The following is a 21,767-nucleotide window of genomic DNA, read 5'->3' as shown; positions in this document are numbered from 1 at the left end:
TCTTGCAATTTCTTTATCTGAAATTTGTCTTATATATGTTTATTCATTTCTGGATTCAATAACAAAATAGTGAAACTTTATATGTAGCTCGGATGAGTTCTATAAAAATGTAACAGTGATTGCACCCACAAAAGAATATAAAATCTTTGAATGTCTATCTCGATGGGTACCCTCTAAAATAGTGATCACAATATTTTGAATTCTTGACGTTGCTTCAGTTTAATTTCCCGATGCAGAAACCAAATTCAAAAGGCACACTCATGAGTCGGGTAAGGTTCCGACACAAAAGTACCGCTTAATATATGTGTCTATATATATAGACACTTTAAAGTTTATGGCAAGCAAAATTGCAACCAGGCGTCCACACATACAGTGTACAATTCCACCTTGGATTCTCAAGATTTAATAATTCCAAAGCAGTATCATAGACCCCAATAGCCATCATATGGTATGCAGAATACAGATATAAACAATATTTTTCCTTTAAAGATGAGCATGGGCTTGGTGGAGATTCTCTGCAACACGATTGTTTTATTTACTCCTACCATTTTCTAATAATAAAGTAACCCGGGCTTCAGAGCTTGTGCGTAACGAATTCATAGACTCATTGAGTGGGCTGGCTATTGAAACAGTGAGCCACATCTTTAGAGATTGCATTCCTAAGTCATCGTGTTCCATCATCCTATATTCTGTGCTAAATGAATTCAAATGAATTAACATGCATGAATTCAATCCTGGTTTGAACTCCTTGGATTATCTCTATTGCTATATAGAATACTGTTTGGTCAAAAAGCAATCACAAAACATTCATCATTTAACCACAACCAAAAGATGGTATAAAGAAGCTACTCATACCAAGTCCACTGAAGTTTGGTATTGGGATGTTATGAGTGAGGGTCATACTGTTTGTAAAAAGAAGTTTAATTTCAAGCTTTAAGATATTTTAAAGTAATCTTGAACTTGCTGGCTGTGCTTCACTTGTCTGAGATAGTAGAGGCAAATGATTATGGAGTCTCATAGCAAAATGGTTGTTTAACAGCATTATGGCCCTGAACTTTATAGTCTAAAGATGCTCTTTACTCTTGTATTGCAAATTGAATCTCTCACCCCCATCATTATAAAAACAGGCGCACTTCTTATGATGCAAATGATAAAAGCTGATCCTTCAATTGATAATTTGAATTACTCCATACTTCTTACAGGCCGCAGGCAAGTATAGAGAGGGCAAAAGACTTGATGGAAAATGGAATATGGAATATTTTTTTCCCTTCTTAGTGTATTTTCAACACATTTAAAAAAAAAAAATTGTGACAGCTATGTACTTATCGGATGACTGTTTCTATTTTTAATGCAGCATTGCATTGAAGCTAAAATTTGAAAAACAAAAATTTAATATCCTGCAATTCTGTCAAGTTTTAGCGCAAAACTTTCGTTTTTTCATGTTTTGGGTTGATCTATTTATATAAACTATTTAGCAAATACTTCTAGTTGGAGTTACACCTAGAGGAAAAATAAGCAAGATATACAGAAAAATTGACAGGCTTCAATGGCGTCTTTAACCACTGCATAAATTAAGAATCATCAGTGCTTTCATGAAATACATGTTAGTTAACTTAACCAAGTGATGCCCATTGACTAGACCAATAAAGAGTGACTTGTGAATGCAAAATTTCATGGCATTCAACCGCCCGAGTTTTCAAATTCAAAGGTGAAAATCTGCAGAATTGCTTCAAGTGCAGAAACATTCCATCTCTCAACATGCCTAACAATCTGTCATGCAAAAAACTTGGGAGCACTAGTTAATATGTATCTCAAATTGTAGTAATAAATGGAAATATATATACAGCAGAAAGACAAGAATACATTTTGATACTGACTTTGAAATCTCCATTTAACTCATAAAATGTTCTTCCATCAATGGAAATCAGAGGCCTCCAAGGAAGCTTTATGTTGGTCCTGTATATCAGTTCCCCCAAAAAAAATTAAAACAAAGAAGTTGAGAATTTTATTAGTGACGATAAGCGTTGTTTCTAGATTATCATTACAGTGGTGCAGAAAATCTTCAAGGACCGTTTTAGCACAAAACTACTTGTTTGTGTTAAAAATGATTCCAAAACTTTTATGCATTTTCAGAAACATAACAGCACTGCTTCTACAATGGAATTACAGCACATTGCTCTCAGAATCATATTATCATTATTTGAACAATGTGGCAAACTGGTAGCTAATATGAGCCGTATATATGAAAATATAGATAGATAGAAATATAGAATCTTGAAAACCTTATCCCAAGATTGAGGGGATATAAAGTGTTGGATAAAGGAAAATTGGATGTTACATTAACACACACAAGGAGCAGGATATGTACCTTAGTTTCCAAGATGCCAGCACAAAATTTGTGTCAGAATCAACATCCTGCATTTATGAATTTATATCATGAGCAAGGTATGAAGAAGACTGTTTCTCTAGAAACCAATGCCTCTCGTGTAGTTAGATTTAGAGACTGATCAAAAGAAATTCTATAGACAACAAATAAAAAGAATAATAAACCTTCTAACTCTTTGAAGTCCAATGTGATAAGGTGTTTAGTTTTTACATGGACAAAAGCCCCGAGATTATCCAGTTAAAATATCAGGATTTTCAGTTTACTAAGCAAGACATAAAGAACTTAACAAAGAGAAAGAGAGAAATAGATCATTTTTAAGGGTCCAAACTCCACAACAAACGGGTATAAAAGTATCAAGACCATATGGAATGGATAACGACCTTCACAGGTAAGTGGAATTGAATGAAAGTTTCAATGGTCAAGATCCTCTGTCATGCAAAGTTTCAGGTCCAATAATATACTACTGAGGTGGGGCCTTCAAACTTGGCATAATATAATTTCGTTTACACCTATAAAACCTGATCACTTTTAACACATAACTACAGAATATCGGAAGTCCATGTAGGAACTCTTAAGTTCTCTAACACTTTGCACACACACTCAGACAATTGAAAGAAGCAGAAAATGCAGAGAGGAAGGGAGGAAGGAGGAGAGTTAGAGAGAGATTTCAACAACAGTAACTACAATTAATGTGAATAAACCGGTCCTTATATACCAGTGAATGAATACAAATGAACCACCTATCTTCCTATAATTGGAACCTTAACTAACTAACAAGGATATGAATTATTTACAACATCTCCCATAATTCACATTCCTATGAAGCTTTCATTATGACTTTGCTTCTAAACTCTTCAACTTTGCTCTTCTTCATGGGCTTGGTTAGAAAATCTGCTAGGTTTTCTTCTGACTTGCAGTAAGCCACTTGAATCTTCCCTTTGCTCACTTTGTCCCTAATGAAGTGTTACTTGCTCTCTATATGCTTGCTGTTGCTGTGACCTATGGGATATTTTGCAAGGTTTATTGCAGATTTGTTGTCAATCAGTAGAGTTACATAACCTTCTTCTTGGATTTTCATTTCTTTCAGCAGCTTCCCAAGCCATAAACCTTGGCATGTTCCCATGGATACAGCTACATATTCAGCCTCACAGGTTGATAAGGCAATTGAATCTTCCTTTTTTGAGTACCAAGAGATTGGTGAACCACCATACATGAAGATGTACCCAGCTGTACTCTTCCTATCATCATTATCCTTTCTCCAGTCAGAAAATGTAAAACCAACCAATTCTGCATGTTTTCTGTTTATGCCTTTAGGAAGTAAAACTCCATAGTTCAAGGTACCTTTGATTTACCTAAGAATTCTCTTTGCAGCCATCATATGAGGAGTCTTAGGAGCTTGCATGTACCTACTTATCAGACCATCATTGAAGGCTAAATTTGGCCTTGTATTACATAGGTATCTTGAGGAACCTACAATCTGTCTGTGTAGGGTGACATCAACAGCTTCACCTTCACTCTTCAGGCTCACAACCAGTCCTGTTTCTGCAGGTGTAGTAGCCATATTGCAATCAAACATTCTAAATTTTCTCAACGAATCTTCTGCATACTTGCTTTGATGCATAAGAATTCCTTTTTCTGTTTCCTTGAACTCAATACCAAGAAAGTAGGACAAGAGACCTAAATCTGTCATCTCAAACTGTTTCATCAGTAAGTTGTTGACTTTGGCAATTTCATGAGCCTTATAGCTAGTAATCAGCAAATCATCAACATAGAGACACAATATAATAAGCTCAGCTTCAGTTTTACCTTTAACATATATACCATGTTCTAAAATACACTTTGAGAATCCAAGCTCAATAAGCACACTGTCTATCTTCTTGTTCCAAGCTCGAGGAGCTTTTCTTAGCCCATACGAGGCTTTCCTTAACTTATAGACTTTCATTTCTTAATCAGCTACTTTAAAACCTAGTGGCTGCTCAACATATACCTCTTCTTCAAGGGGAGCATTTAAAAATGCAGACTTGACATCAAGTTGGTGCATTGTCCAACCCTTTAGACTAGCTATGGCTACCACAAATCTCACTGTCTCTATTCTTGCCACAGGTACAAAAATATCACTAAAATCAACACCTTCCCTATGTAGGAATCCCTTGGCTACCAGTCTAGCCTTGTACTTGATTATTTCACCACTTGAACTTCTCTTTATCTTGTAAACCCATTTCACTGCTATAAGCCTTTTCTTTTGTGGTAGAGACACTAAGTCCCAAGTCTTATTCTTCTCGATAGACTTGAGCTCTTCTTTCATAGCAAAAATCCAATTTGGATCTTTTAAGCCCTCTTTTATATTTACTAGTTCAGCTCCTGCAAATAGAGCTAAGTGGACTAAATCACCATCCTTATTCACTTCATCATCAGCATAAGTCTCATAATCATTTAGATTTCGTGTAGGCTGCCTGATCCTCTGAGATCTTCTTGGATTCATTCCAATATCAGTAGCTGATCTATCATAATCACTAGATTCATCAAACACTATATTAGTTGACTTGGCTGCTGAGTCTTTTTCCCAATTCCACTTCTCAGATTCATCAAACACTATGTCTTTACTGACCATCACCTTCATCTTCCTAGGATCAAGTAATCTGTAACCACTAGTTGCATGATAACCTATCATGATCACTTGCTCACCTTTATCATCAAGTTTCTGCCTCAGCTGATCAGGAATATGTCTATAGCATAAGGATCCAAATATCCTGAGATGATTCACATCAGGCTTGGTTTCTGTCCAAGCTTCCTCAAGTGTTACATCTTTCAATCTTCTAGAGGGACATCTATTCAGAAGATATACTACTGTAGCAGCAGCTTCACTCCACAAGTTGTGTGGCAGTTCCTTGCACTTTAACATGCTCCTGATCATGTTCATAATGGTCCAACACCATTGTGTTGTGGTGTGTAGGATGGTGTATGTTCATGACAAATACCAACCTTATCGCAGAACTCATTGAATTCCCTTGAGGTGTACTCTCCACCACCATCAGTCCTCAAAATTTTAATATGAGTCCCACACTGCTTTTCTACAAGTGCTTTGAACTTCTTAAAAATAGTAAGCACATCACTTTTCTTCTTAATCATATAAATCCATGTTTTTCTAGTCAAATCATCAATAAATGTCACAAAATACCTGCTTCCTCCAAGAGACTCAATTTGTAGAGGACCACATACATCTGAATAGATGACCTCAAGCTTTTGCTTTGACTTAATAGGAACAAACTTTTTGAATGTGCTCCTGGTTTGCTTGCATTCCAAGCATTCTTTGCATTTCTCCAAGGGCAACCTCATCTTTGGAACACCTTTAACCATTTCATGAATTTGACTTAAGTCTTTAAAATTTAGATGACCTAGCATGTAATGCCATAGCCATTCCCCCTTGCTTGTAGCAGCACTGAGACATTGATGTTCAAGTACCTGAATACCTACTTTAAAGGTTCTATTTCTGGACCAAGGAGATTTGAGCACAAGTCTCTTATGTGAATCATAAACTTTCAAAACCTTCTCTTATGTGAATCATAAACTTAAGAGATTACATTTCATACTAGGGACATAGAGGACATCTTCTATATAGGATTCCTTGCCATCCTTTCTCTTGATCAAGACTTTGCCTAGTCCTTCTGCACCAAGTGTGCTATTGTTAGCAAATCTAACCTTGCTTTCCACTAACTCATCCAAGCTCAAGAACCAGTCCTTATGATCAGTCATATAGGTTGAGCAGCTAGTGTCCAGGTACTAGTGTTCATCACTATCAGCTCCTGTCTTTGTAATGACCATCAACAGCACTAGTTCTGAATCAAAATCAGCTTCTGCAGCCAATTGGGCCTCATCATCATGTTCTTTGTCCCTGTGCCAACACCCATGAGAGTAATGACCTCTTTTGCCACAAGTGTAGCATTCTATTTAATGACCTTTTTTCAAATGACGAAAATGCCAAAAAAATATTTTTTTAACCCAAACTAAATTGATTCTTAGTCTTATCTTGGTAAATCATTTTCACACAATCTATCATATGTATATTCTAATCAAGCAATCACACTTTCAATTACAAGCAACTTGTCAGACTTTTCTCCTTAGTAGTCTTAGAGATTGACTTAACATTCGGACAAGACATAAAACGTCCCATACCACATTAGTTCACAAGGTAAATGTTAAATCCTTAACTAGTATTATATCAATTTTGGTAAAATACAACATCAAAGAATTACTCACCCATTGACTCTAATAACTCTATATAACCTATGGAATTCCATATGTGTATAAGAATCCCCTTGTGCGACCACGATCCAACTAACACAACTGTGTTTCTAGATGTAGCAATCCTGTTAATGGAATCTTGTTAAAATCCTCGAGTGTACTTGTACCCTTGGACACAACATTGAAGATTTGCAAAACAAGAATAAAAGTGAGAGATGATACTTTTCAAATACTCATAAAAGCAGTTAGGACTTGAAAGGAAGGAAAGAAAAAATTAAAAAAAAAAAGTATAACTTATATAAAACCTTGATTTTCAAAAATCAACTCAACTAATATAATATAAATAACTTCATTCATTCATTCATAAGCAGGCACCTCATTCATTTACAATTCAATGGTAAACTATAATGCATATGCATATGCTGACTTTTTTTTTGGCTTAAAATCATTTGTTATGCTCATGTGACTCTTAGATTCATTCTTATTATCGGAAGTTGTTGAGAGTTTCACTAGTCAATCTACATTTCGCATATATGATGGGGACTTGAACCTCCACCGACTAATCTAGCTTGACCAACATGATAAGCTTCAAGAAAAGGTCAGGATAAAGGAACATCATGTGGAGACTCCCAGCCAGAGTTTTGGGACTTAGGATACTCATAGGGCTATTGGTAAGTCATCCAACTCCATTAAATCCTCTAGACATCGAGGTCCTCCCTATCTTTTTCCAACAACAGTTATAAAATAACCTCGTGTCTTCCTTCACAGGGGAGAGGTATCCACACCCATTGCTATATAAATAGTTCACCTCTCTTTGGAGCTTAATCTCCATGTAACGCACATAGGCGCCAATTCAAATCAGGATTAATATCTCATTGTTTCACATCAAGCATTCAAGCGTTGGTTTAAATCCAGGATCAAAATTCCATGTTCAACTATTCAGACAATTTTCACAAGAGATTGACATATACTTATACCAATGCTTTCAAGCATATCCACTAAGGGTCCCTAGCTCACTAGCCTTGTTTCTTTCTTTGAATTCTCAATTGTATTCACCTAGTTAGTTTACTACTCATGATTGAAAAGATGTTAGATTTTTGCAAACATTTACTTTCCTTGATTTAATCATTAAGGTTCTATTACGAATTCTAGGTCCAATACAAGCAAGTGGCTAGACTCAATAGTGTGGTTATACTTACATGTCAATTCTCTCTAAGCGTTCTCATTAACGTATACACACCCTTTTAGGATCTCATAATCACAATGGGGGCCTCAATCTACCTGTCTATGCATTTCTACATGCTTTCAACCAACCTGGGTCACCAATTCACATGTGTCACACTAGACTTTAAAATCATGTAATCATCACATTCATATTCAAATGTCACAATGTGTGCAAGACTTATGCATATACAAATAATAATATATTCAAAACCACAATGCTTCAATCATCACCAGTAAAGGTGGATTTTATTTTCGTAAATGTCCTACATTAGGTTTGTCTAAGTTTCCTTATAGTAGTTCATTCAATCTTTTTATTAGACACTTTGATATATACAAGAATTTTAGGTTTTATTATTTTTGCTATTATTTTTCTAAATCCACTGGTATAGTTAACATGACTAGTATTTTATAAATCACAACTTAAGTCATTTTGTTCTTGTTTTATAACACATTTAATTAAATTTTCTAAAGGGTCAGATGGCTAAATTGAAACTTCATTTTCTCTTTCCTTTTTCATCCACTATTGGAGTACATGTTAAACTTGTCCAATTTCTTGCTTATTGCTTGTTTTAAATAAAATTATAGATTAGGATGATTAAACTTAGCATAGCTTAAAGTCATAGGACTTGCTAGTTTATTAGATTTTCTAAGCAACAATTTGATTAAGGGGTCATATCCTTTTCTAAATTATCAAGAATCAAGTGTCTAAGTGTTTCTATCTAGCATAGTCTGGTTTGATTTTACTAGGTGATAGAATATACATGTCAATTTATAATTTAGTTCATTCAACTAGTTTTGGTGTACTTAGTGCTATGCTGTAAAGGACAATTCCCATTTTCCTGGTATATATCAAGTTCAGAAGTCTAAAACTTACCATTAAGATTTGCTTAACTTAGCATTCAATCACACAATTTCACACATATATGTGCACCACAGTAACATAAACAAACATATCAATCTCAATATCAAATACATGTCTATAAACTCGAGAGTGAGAAATTCTCAAGAGTTTTAAACCACACACAACATTCATAATTTCATCAAGTGTATTATTATCCATTCCCTCAACTCCTAACTCTAGTCATATAAAAGTTTCTCCCCTTCACCTTAGAGAGTAACTCAGTTTGGTGAGAAAAGACACTCCACTTCCAGCCTTGTTTCGGTTGTACTTATGTTTTTCTCAATGGGATCGATAATCGTCCTTTCTGAACAGTTCTTGCGATTGAACCCATAACTTGGGTGTTTAGAATCGAAATGAAGCGTGTGAGGTACCGACGCATTTCTCATTCAAAGAAACAAACACAAAGTTCATTAGAGGACGTTTTAAACTAAGTCAAATAATTTTTTTTATTAGCTAAAAACAATATCGGTACAACAGGGTGCTTAGTTTTGAACAACTAGAATTTCAAGTTCTGGTACACTTACCAAATGGAGGGTAATTGAGTGATATGGTGTCCAAATTGAGCTCAGAATAGTTTTTTAGAAAGGTAAAACTGTGACGATTCAGAGAATGAGTTGCTGACTTATCCTCGTTCTCTGAGGAAGCAAATGGAATCTAAATCAAACTTGGGATAGCTTGTTAGAAAGCTTATATAACCTAGAATATAGGAACATGGCTAGAAAATGTTTTCCACATGCATGTTTTGCAAAATTTCACATTGGGCAGCTTGGGAGTTTTGGACCAAAAGCAGAAAAAATGACCTTCAAATTGAGTTCTGCAAAAAGGGTTTGAAAACTAACACCCTAAGGATTATAGAGATGTTCTTAAAATAATTTTTCATGCAAACAATTTTACGGAGATGTTTTTCTATTGTTATGGATTGTTCTAACAGATTTGAGATACTTAGTTCATGCATGTCGTTGAAAGATCAAATGGACTTCAAATTGCACACAATATGGCTTGATGAAAAAGTTATGTCATAAGGAACACAAGTATGTGAATGCATGTCAATAAAATCACATGCAAGTGGTTCAAAAAGAAGACTTTTGCTGCTGTTAGTAAAGAAAATGCAATTCTGAGACAACTTCATTAAAAATTGCATACCTCGTTAATTTGTGATCCAAATCAAATCTAACCAATTTTGTTTGAAAGCTAAGACATTGAGGTTTATAAAAATGTGCTCATTCAAATTTTTTGAAATACAAATTGGTCGCAGCACTCACATTAATGCAGTGTGTGTCTGCTGATTTTTGAAATGAGACTTCCACTTGTCCCAATATTTTGACTTAGCAAATGAAATAAAAAAATGGGCTTAAGATAACTTGTTGGAAAGATCTAATTACAAGGATTTCATAAGTGTTTACGAATGTTCATAAAATTGGATGAAGAGGGATTTAAAAACACATTCTTTTCACTGTTTTCATAAATTTTTTTTAGAATCAGATATAGCATGGAAAGATAGTTTTTCTCCTTGATTTTTGCTCCAAATCTTACTCCAAAAGTGACTATAGAAAGCTAATGAAGTGTGTACAATGTGAAGGAATAAGGTCAAGTTAAAAACAAGGAGGTTTAGCAAGCGAAATATGCAGAACAAATTGCATACAATGTGAAAAACACAGACTTTTTCTATGAAGCTTTGAACTTTGCATGCGTCTCACCATTTTGTGCATATCTTGATCAATTGGAGTCCGATCGACGAGGCACAAAGTGCGTCAGAAAGCTAAGACAATAAGAAACAAGATGGAAGGTTTACATGTCAGTTTGTCTGCATGAAATTTTCCCAGAAATTCAAGAACGTGGCTATTGGACCAGCAGAATTCAAATTGGGTCATAATTATGAGATCAAGTCGTTTAGTGGTGAAATGGACTCCGAATCAAGCTTGCGATAATGTGTTGGAAAGATATTTTCATGTATTTTATGAAAATCAAAATTTTCGATTAAAAGAGATCAGTACAGAGGACATAAAAATTGGTTCTTTACATTGTTTCTACAGAAAAATGTAAAAATAAAAGTACTCACGTATTCTAGGCGATTGAGGGGGTAAATGATATCGGATTAAGACTTATGATATATCATTGGAAAGGTATTTCTACAAGGAATACAGAGGAAGGTTTGCATGTCAAATTTGGAGACTACAGAAATTAAAAAGTTGCCTCCTTCATTGTTGAAATGCAGAAAACGTAGAGTAAGGAAGCAATTTCACTGATTTCACTATAACTTGTGAATCCGATGTCCATTTTAAATGAAACCACTTTCATTTGAAAGCTTTTCCACTGCACATTTTAAATATGCATTTATTGGATGCAGAAAAACAAGTTAAGAGGGTCAAAAATGTCTCACACAATGGATGCAATGAGAGAGGTTTCAAGTTTTTTCATAGAGAAGGTGCAAGAACCTTGACTTATGTGTGGAGAGGGAAGTGTTTAAGGCTTTGGCCATGAAGGGTGGTGGTTTCCAGCCTAAAGGTCACCGGAAAATGAAGAGAAATGGTGAAGAGAAGAGAAAACCAAGAGAGAGAGAGTGAGGAGAGCTTACATGGTGAGGGAGAAAGGTGTCTCACCAAATGCCACACCCCTTCACCAAATGCCACATTCCTTCACCATTCAACACATGGCATTCTCACCAAATGCCACATTCTTTCCTTTTTCAACACATGGCATTCCCTTCTTTTTCAACACATGTAAAGGCACACATGGCTCATGTAAGGGCTCCTTCTTCAACACATGGCATTTCGCATGTAAGGTCTTGCCACCTTCACGTATGCAAGAGCTTCTTCCTTCTTCGACACATGGCTGCCACATGGAGTCACACATGCAAGGGCTTGCCACCTATCTTTTAGGTTTGCCACCTATCTCATGCATGCATGATATTTTGAGGATAGTAAGGTCATTTCGCAATTCATTCTATGAATTAAATTTCTGAAAAACCTTGTTGAAGCAAAATAGATCTTGTTAAGGTTTGAACTAGAGACTTCCAACTCCAAACTAAGGACTAACCCTTCTACTACTACACCACCTTTGCTAGTAGATACAACATTTACAACTCAAATATAATTATGAGATTTTTAAATAATCCAAAGCATTGAGATCAATCTCTTAAAAAAAATCAAACACATATCGACAAATTATTGGACGAAATAAAATAAATACTTTTATCTCAAAACTTCTTTAACCAAAATCGCATTACACTCGCAAATATGGAGGGAGCGAAAATGAGGATGTTACATTCTATACTCTTCTTATCCCATTTCCTTTTTACCACCTCTTCCTCGAGTTCAAGTGAATCCTCCTCTTTTCTAGTTGTAGAAACCAGTTTTATGATCAGATTTTTCCTTAGTATACTCTTTTGTATTGTTGTCTTTACTATCTCTTCCCTTGAAGTTCTTGTATTTTCCTCTCCCTCGTTTTCATCTACTGCAATCACCATTAGTATTTATTGAACTATGTTGCACTTGAAGTGCTTGTTCAAATGGTTTATCAACTGATCTCTGTTATGGACAAGCAGCAGCAGCAATCTTCTATCCTCATCACTTACAAGAGGCGCAACAAATAGGATTGGAATTTATTAGTAAGGAAATAGTTCCTAAGCAATTATTTTTCTTTCTGATATAAGTTTGAATATTTAAAGGATTGAGAAAATGAAGAAGGCAGACAGTTTTCTTCACAAAAATTAAGTGCATGAGATCAAAGGGTTCTCTCTAACGAGCCCTTAAACATTTTTTCACAATAGGTAAACAAGGAAGGAAACCTAGAAAATCAGTTTTAACAACAAACTCAGACACCAATCCTTCTACAAATAGACCCATTACTAGATCCTTAAGTGGGGCCTGTAAAAATCTCTCGGCTAGTCTTTGTTCATGAGCCTCAAGGGAACCTTGTAACTCATTGACTAACAGATCTTCAAGATTTTTTGATTCCTCAATTGCAACCACAATGTGATCGAATTTGGGATTCAAGGTTCTCATGATCTTTTCAATCACAATGAGATCGGTGATGGTTTCTCCACAACTCTTCATAGAATTCATAAGACTTGCAATCTTGCAAAGTAATCATCTATATTCTCATTTTCCTCCATTTGCAACAACTCGAATTGCCTTTTTAATGTTTGAAGTCTTACTTTCTTGACCTTTTCAGCTCCAACATATGCCTTATTCAAGATATTCCATGCTTCTTTAGATGAAGATGCACTTGCTATCTTCTCAAAATTCGAATCATCCACGCATCGATGAATGATCACCAGGGCCTTGCAATCCTTCTTCCTCAAATCTTTAAACACAACTTTTTGAGCCTCAGATGCATTTTCTTTAGGTGTCTCAATCCCAACTTCAACAATCTTCAACAGATCTTGAAATCCAAGGAGTGCTTTCATTTGCACACTTCATCTGCTAAAGTTCTTTCTTGTGAGAATTGGCAGATTCGATGGAAATTGACCATTTGATGCCATTTGTTAACAATCTTGTCCCTGAATGTAACCTAGCTCTCGACACCACTGTAGGAACTCTAAGTTCTCTAACACTTTGCACACACACTCAGACAATTGAAAGAAGCAGATAATGCAGAGAGGAAGGAGGAGAGTTAGAGAGAGATTTCAACAATAGTCACTAAAGTTAATGTGAATAAACTGGTTCTTATATACTAGTGAATGAATACAAATGAATTTCAGCTTAATGAGCTGTTAATAATAATAAAATAGCTAACTTTCAATTTCGGGTAGTTAGTATACAACTAAACCACTTGTCTTCCTATAATTGGAACCTTAACTAACTAATAAGGATCTGAACTATTTACAACAGTCCAAACACTAAAAGGAAGTACTTGTCACAAGAACAATCAAGATCAAGGCAAGGGCAAATTTGAAAGATAAATTGGAGGAAAAAGAGAAAGGACAGGTAGCTGCAAATCCAAAGGCAAGGGCAATAAAGTGCAAGGCCTAGAGTAACTAACTCTCAATTACGTGACTATGAGTGGAGCCTGAAATGAGTATAAGGGAAAGGATGAGGCAAGAGAAGGGTGTGCATGAATTGATAATTCTGTTATCTTCTTTCTTGGAATATTTATGGGTTCTTCTATTCCTTTACAGGAGACTCTTAGTGTTTTTCATACTGATTCAATAATACTACCATCGCATCCTTCCTTTTTCCATTATTCACTCTATCATTTTGATAGCAGTTTATTTAATACCTTACTGCCCATGGAAATTGTCCAACGCTAAGTCCCATGTTCCCCCTGCCTCCAATTGGTACATTCCTCCAGGTGTTACTTTAAAAAATCTTAGCCTTAACAGTAACCAAAAACAGAGCGTTTATTAAGCATGAATAGATCACTTCCAGTTATGTGAATCTTCTTCAACTACATTTTATGTATAACCCAAACAAGTCTAGTGACTAAATGTTTTTAATGAGGAAATCCAAAGGAGTACACTTTTCTCTTCCACAAATGAGCATCATTAGACGAGAATATCTACCTTCTCAATAGACAAGAGAATATCTACCGTCTCAAGAAAGTACCCCTTCCTGGTTTTATAACTAATATAAAATGTCAGTTTGCAGAGAATATGTACCTTCTCAATCTTTTGTAGTCTAATTGACGCACAGTCAAAGAAGGGAACAAGCAATTTCAAGTTGCGAGCATATAACTCCCTACCTGTATCATAATGCATCATTGCTTCAGTTAACCGACACTATTTCAAAATGTTTTTATTTACGTATTTATTTATTTCCCTTTAATTCTTTTGAGATTTGAAAACAGAAAGAGATAGTGACTGCAGTTTATAACTGAAGTTACTGATCAAGTTACTGATGAAGGATAACTAGAAGAAGAGAAGACAAACCAAGCACAAAAGAAAGATTAGCATGATAGTAGTTACTGGTGAAAGACATGCCCATGATTCTTACCACGAAATTTAATAGTTGGATCTTCGAAGAGACAGTTTTCGGCATAAATTGAAGAAGTGAAGTTCCCTAATTGTCAAACAGAAGTAAGAAACGTGTCCGTTAATTTAGCTGTTTATACTAAAAACTTGCTATTCATTACTGCACGAACGATCGCTCTTCATAATACATGCATGCAAAGATTAAAAGATATTTAACATGCTAGAAAAAAACAGTGACGCTGATGTCATTATCGTAATAATAAAACAAATGGAAATTAAAATAGGGAGCGAGAATAAAATAGTAAAAAAATGTTCGTAAAGAGGGAAATAAAGAAAATGGAAAAAAGGGTACCTGTTACAAAATAAGCATTGTCATAATCAGACTTGATGATCCTTAGAACATCATCGACGCTGGAAGCTTTGAATTCATCTATGTTACTATCTCCATTCTTCACAACGCTGCATGTTAATAAATGAGAGTGAGACTCAACCATAATACATATGTTGATGATATTGACGGAGTGAAGACCTTGTTTGAGGGGAAGAAGAGAAAAGCCTCAAGAGCTCCGTCACTCCGCTAACCGCTATTTTCAAAATCTGAGGGGTTTCAGTTAGTTTTTCTCTGTTAAAACTTGCATAAGTCTTTCTTGTATCGGATTTGGGTCTGTTCCTTTGCAACTGCAAGTTCAACGTGATCGATGAATTTGACAATCTGAATTCAGCTGTATAGATATATATACGAATAATTTGATTGGACTGTCAGTATGTAGTACCTGGTTGTGCAAGTGCAAGGGTGGTAGAGGAGGACTAAAGCAGCATATTTTAGCCATTTCCTGCTTTTATGATTCATATAATATGGCCATTTAGATTAAAATTGTCTCTGTTTTCCGGCTCAGTTCACCACCTCCCACCCTTTTTTCAGTCTACATTCGTGTGGCCTAGGCTCTCTCACTCTCTACTCCACCAGTGGGCCCACCAAAAGAAATTAGGCCCAACTATGCCGACGGTTTTTCTTGTTGGGCCGCTCTATTATAAATTTTATTCAATGTTCTTTTTTCTTGTATTTGAGAAACTATTTTTAATAAATACATCAATCATAAAATTTAAAATATAAATAAAATAAATGATAATGATAATCCATATAATTATAATAACATATTAAAAAGAAGAGAATTCTTTACGTCTTCTTCACCCTACCTTTATCTATAGGAATAGAAATATGTCAGATTGCCGGTGATAAGTCAGAGGAAGGTGAGGATGATGTCAAGTCATCATGCCCCTTATGCCCTGGGCGACACACGTGCTACAATGGCCGAGACAAAGGATCGCGATCCCGTGAGGGTGAGCTAACTCCAAAAACTTTTTCTCTCTCGACGATGAAGCTTATCCCCCATTGTCTCACTGACCGATCTTGACCCTTGTTATTTTGAGGTCATATCTAGTATTCAGAGTTTGCCTCGATTTGGTACCGCTCTCGCAGCCCTCACCGAAACAATGCTTTACCCCTAGATGTCCAGTCAACTGCTGTGCCTCAACGCATTTCGGGGAGAACCAGCTAGCTCTGGGTTCGAGTGGCATTTCACCCCTAACCACAACTCATTCGCTGATTCTTCAACCAAGCTTCATCCTAGTCATAGATAGATCACCCAGGTTCGGGTCCATAAGCAATGACAATTGCCCTATGAAGACTCGCTTTCGCTACGGCTCCGGTGGTTTCCCTTAACCCATTCTTACGTTTCCACACTAAAGTTAAATATATTATTTTATTTTCTTTTTTTCTCTATTTTATGCCCATTGGTGTTCCAAAAGTAACCTTTTGAAGTCCTGGAGAAGGAAATGCATCTTGGATTGATATATAGTGCGACTTGTCAGATATATTTGGTCATACGGGATTTCCCCGTTCTCCCCCCGATTGAGATATCCTCTCTTTCACCACCAAAAAAGAATGATTGAATCATTCAAAATTTGGAGCGTAAAGTGTAATGAAGTGCAATTCGATCGATTTTTTATTTTTTGGAGGGGTATTCAGATTACTATTCGAAATTCAAAATAATTTATGGTTGGCTTGCTTGGACCAATATAACGAAGTATCTAGACTCTGTTTAGAAAAAACCAATTGGTAATATATCCACAATTACTACTTCTATCATATCATATATTTTACAGAAAAAATGAAATAATAAATTCAGAGAAGAGATAAGTCGTAACAAAAAGACATGGTATTATAATATTTGTCCTATATGTACAAATAAAAATCGGGCAGATCCTTATCCTTACTCATAGTAGAAAAGAAACCTAAAAGAATTGAGGAAGTCCGAAACAAGAAAATTACATTGTGATTTGTGTTCGATCTCGATGAAAGCAATACATCAATGAGAAGTTAGTTCAATAAATTTAGTACATTTTTTTTCGTTAAAAATTCGAAAGAGTCCATTATAAAAAGGGAAAGAGGGTTGAAATAGACACATTGATTCCATTTTTTTTTTAAATTTTCCTGAAAAGGATATACATAGATATCTTTCTATATATCATTAGTATTCCTAGGATCAATATACAACTTTTTCTGAAATAAAAAAAATGATAAATAGATCCATTTACAATAATGAAGTAAATACAAAAATAACTGATAAAACAAATCAAAGTATAATTCACTTTATTTTGATTATACACAATACTATTAATATGAATTCACAAAATTCTTGTGACGTCTCCTTTTTGTCACAAGCATATGTATTTTTTTTTTATAAAAAAAATAGAGTTACTCCTTAATTGAATTCAAATTTGTATCTAATCTCAAATCAAACGTGGATTGATGTTTTGTTCGAAAACTACAACAATTCAATTTAGGTTGTTATATTGTAATAAAAAAGATAATCCGTTAAGAAGAATAAATCTTTTTTTGATTCAACTTAGTTGTTTATTTTGATCACTTTATCATATGAATTCTAATTTTATCATACAAATCTCTATTCTATACCTTTCCGGAGCTTAGTCTCCGAGAAATTTTAGTTTTTATGAGCTCGTTGGCAATCATAAAAAGACAATTCTCTTTTAATATAGCTATTTGTGCAACTATTTTACGATTAAGAAGCAATTGTTTCTTGTATAGATTATAAATTAAATTATTGTAAATATAGTATATTTTTGGATTCTCGCAAATTACTGCATTTATTCAAACTATTCCTCAACATAAAATTAAAGCTTTGGTTTCGGCTCATCGAGATAGAAATAGGAAAAAAAAAGATTTTCGCAGTTTATGGACTAGTCGAATCTATAAAATTCTATTTATATTAGAAGAAAAAGATTCTATTTATATTAGAAACTATAATAATAATTATATGCGAAATATAAAATAATAATAAAATAATAAAAAAGAATCAAAATGAATATTAAAAAAAATAATAAGAATTTTGTTTTTCAATTTATTTAACTTTGAATTAATATGGAAGAAAATAGGAGAAAAAATATCTATTTTATTTTGATCCCTTTTTTCTATTGTATCTAATTTGTTCTCTTTTCACTTTTTTTTTAGAACAAAAGAATAGAGTGATCTTAGAATGCCCTTTCCTTTTCTTTTAACTCATTTCATTTTGTAATAGGTTCCATTCTTCGAATATCTACAACAAGTTAGACTTATAATATAATTATTAGGTCTATATTTAGTTTATTACTTGTTAAAGGCCTTATTTTTAGGGGTGTACAAAAAATTCAGATTTAATGATTCAATTCATAACTAAACTAAAATAAATTTAAAAAATCTATATTATTTTAAAATATTAAACATCCAATCTATTTTTTTTCTGGTTGAGATAAATTTTAGATTTCATTTAATAAAACTAGTTTTAATTTTGAAAAACCAGTTTTTATGTTAAAAGTTTCACCTAGGTCCCGAGACCAACAACTGCTCAAATGATGTTCTCTTGCCCTCGCAAAAAGGCACTTTCACTCGTTTCTTTCTTCAGTTTTGTTAATATATATTTTTTCTCTATCTGTATTATATATATATATATATATATATATATATATAATGTATTTTTTATTAAATATATTTTAAAAAATATTTTTTTAATTATTTTATGATAAGATAAATTTTATATCTTATAATAATATTTTAATATATTAATTTGTAATAATATTATATAATGTTAATTTATATTAAATAAAATAAAAGCATAGATTATATATATCTTGCTATGCTATAGAAGTATATTATTAAAACCAGTTTTAAATTATATCTACATTTAAAAACAAGTTTTAATGCAGTTCTTAGAAAAGTAATATAAATTGGCTTAAAATCTAATCTACATAATTAGATTTAAAATAGATTTAGATTGGATTTATACAAATTTAATCCATGCTCACTTCTACTTATTTTTGGCTAGATCTGGTTTCTCTGGATGACTTGAACTAACTTGAAGCCTGTTAATAAAATCTGTTGCAAATTTTTTTTTAATATGCCATCGAGCTTAGGTCAATAAACAAGTTTAAACAAGCTCAAGTCAATAAACATGCAATAAACAAGCTTTAAACTGACTTTTAGACTCAAAATTGTGAATTTTTATACTAATAAAAATGAAACACATGACAAGTTAATATATATATATATATATATATATATATATTATAATTCATTTAAAATTATATTATTTGCTACATGGTTCTATAATTATTATTATTATAATTATATATTGCATATTAAATTTTTTATTTTATTTTTTTGTCATTTTTTTTATAAATTTTTAGTTTCAAATAAAATATACTTCATATTTAAGCAATTTTTATTCATTATAAATAAAAATAATTATAACATAATATATTAATATAATAATTAATAATTAAATAATAATAATAATAAAATTAAGAATATGAAAAATATATTAATATATTATTATTATTTTATTTTTAAATTTTAGTTCCTTTAATTTTGATTGCATTATGTTTTTGTTTAAAGACTTAACCACTATTTAACATTTTAACATGTGTACAAATATTTTTAGTTTTGAATAGAGTATAATTTCGATTTGATATAAATAAAAAGAATTATAACACGATATATTAATATATTAATTAAATATTATAAATAATAGAATTAAGAATATAAAAAATTATATATTAATATAGTATTGTTATTTTATTTTTAAATTTTAGCTTGACTAGTTTGATTGCGTCCAGTTTGAATACTTAATTACTATTTATTTTGTTCAAATGTAATAAAATATAATAATTTATTATTTAAACATATTTTAAATATTACTAGTTAGAATTTTTCGTATACAGGATCCTAAAATTTTTTAAAAGTACCACAAAATTTATCTTATTTTTAAGGGTACCATAAATTTTTTTTATTGGTATCGTATCCAAAAAATTTATACTAATAAAAATAAAATATGTAACAAGTTAAAAAAATATTATTATATATAATTTATTTAAAATTATATTATTTATATTATTTGCTACATAATCTTATTATATATACATCTATAGTATATTAAATTTTTTATTATTTTTTTAATAAATTTTTAGTTTTAAATACAATATAATCCATATTTAAGTAATTTCTATTTATTATAAATAAAAATAATTATAACATAATATATTAATATAATAATTAAATAATTAAATATTAATAATAATAAAATTAAGAATATAAAAATATATGAATATAATAATATTATTTTATTTTTAAAATTTAGTTCATTTAATTTTGATTGTATTTTATTCATGTTTAAATACTTAACTACTAATAAGGGTCTGTTGATATTCAATCCACAGGATTTTCATTAGCTTACTCAAAAAAAATATTATCACTATAACTAAGTTTGCAAAAAATATCCTTAATAAGTAACCTAAAATCTCTAAGCTAAGTGAGATTAATAATGTACTAACTAGATGCAATATAGGAGGACCCCAACAAATTCAATAAAAATGAGAGTAAATGTAAAAAGGGCAAGATGAGAGACCATTGAGTGGTTGGCTAATGTAGAGACCATATAAATTGTTTTTAAAAATAAATGTGCTACTATACATATTTAGATATGTACGAGTGATGTGAATGCATAATGTTGTAATATTTTTAAGGAGTTGAGTCATACTTGTACGATTGTTTGAAATTAAAAATTTTCTGCATTCTCCTCTTATTGGACCATGACCGCCCGGATACAGTCCTAAGTTATGGTTGATAAATGTGGAAATGTATTATTATGTTGAACAACATTTATTCACCTTGCCAATGCTCATAAAATTTCTCAAACTGCTTTTTGGATGAGTATTTGCCTTAATCTGGCCTTAAAACTTGTTAGAAGGATGTAGGAACTGTTTGTATATTTGGATTATTCATGTTCCTTGCTTGTGTCCCGAGAGACTCTTTTGTTGTGTATTTTTGTGACAATGATTGCTCTGGCACAGCCTTTGGTGTGCTTGGAATGGCTAACACTCCTTTTGCTTGTATATAGCTTAGTACTTAATGGATGCATGTGAGTGTCTAAAATTTAATCCAAAATTGTTAAGGTTTCCAGTATGGCTGGACAGCAATGATTAAGTGTTATCCCAGGCTCCAACACAATGATGTGTCGATTAGGGACAAAATGTTAATAAAGTTGGCGTTAATTCTGCATGGTTGAGCTACAAGATTTTGAGTATCATCCAGAGAAAAATATAGGCCAACTGTCTACAAAACAATTTGGCATTTGGGTCCTTATATCTATGTAATTTATTATTTTAGTTCAAAGATACCCTTCTTTATCATCAAAATCTAGTGTTTCATTCATGACTAATTAATTATGTTAAGAAATAAAGTAAAATAATTTATTGAATCAATAACAAGTGACAATAAAAAAAGGAAAGGGAAAGAAGAAGAAAAATATTATTTACTAAACAAGTCTCCAATTATTATTTATGAACAATCTTAAAGAATTTGAGTTAAGAAATTTAGAGCTTACATTTTAAATATAAAATCATTTATTTATAATATTTTTTGTTGATTTACTAATTACTGTCAAAATAAAGATTTTTGTCAGAAAATTGAACTATTTAAATTTTTAAACTCATATATATATATATATATATATTTAATTCAATAAAATTATTATTTTATTAATGAAAAT

At 32.5% G+C, this 21,767-nt stretch overlaps 1 protein-coding gene across 1 annotated transcript; it reads right to left on the bottom strand.

The window, feature by feature from the left end:
* Positions 1-1,421: 1,421 nt before the first annotated feature.
* LOC113872934 lies at positions 1,422-15,589 on the bottom strand. The gene is made up of 8 exons (XM_027510836.1): positions 15,438-15,589; positions 15,194-15,342; positions 15,017-15,123; positions 14,687-14,752; positions 14,353-14,435; positions 2,369-2,415; positions 1,878-1,956; positions 1,422-1,770 (listed from the first exon to the last, which is right to left on the bottom strand). Exons 1-8 carry the CDS (start codon positions 15,492-15,494, stop codon positions 1,681-1,683), a joined length of 678 nt encoding a protein of 225 aa, XP_027366637.1. The 5' UTR covers positions 15,495-15,589; the 3' UTR covers positions 1,422-1,680.
* Between the last annotated feature and the right edge of the window lie 6,178 nt (positions 15,590-21,767).

This window comes from Abrus precatorius, unplaced genomic scaffold, assembly GCF_003935025.1.
Source record: "Abrus precatorius isolate BTA unplaced genomic scaffold, Abrus_2018 Scaffold7, whole genome shotgun sequence".
Lineage (NCBI taxonomy): Eukaryota > Viridiplantae > Streptophyta > Magnoliopsida > Fabales > Fabaceae > Abrus > Abrus precatorius.
This window is presented reverse-complemented; position numbering and strand designations above follow the sequence as displayed.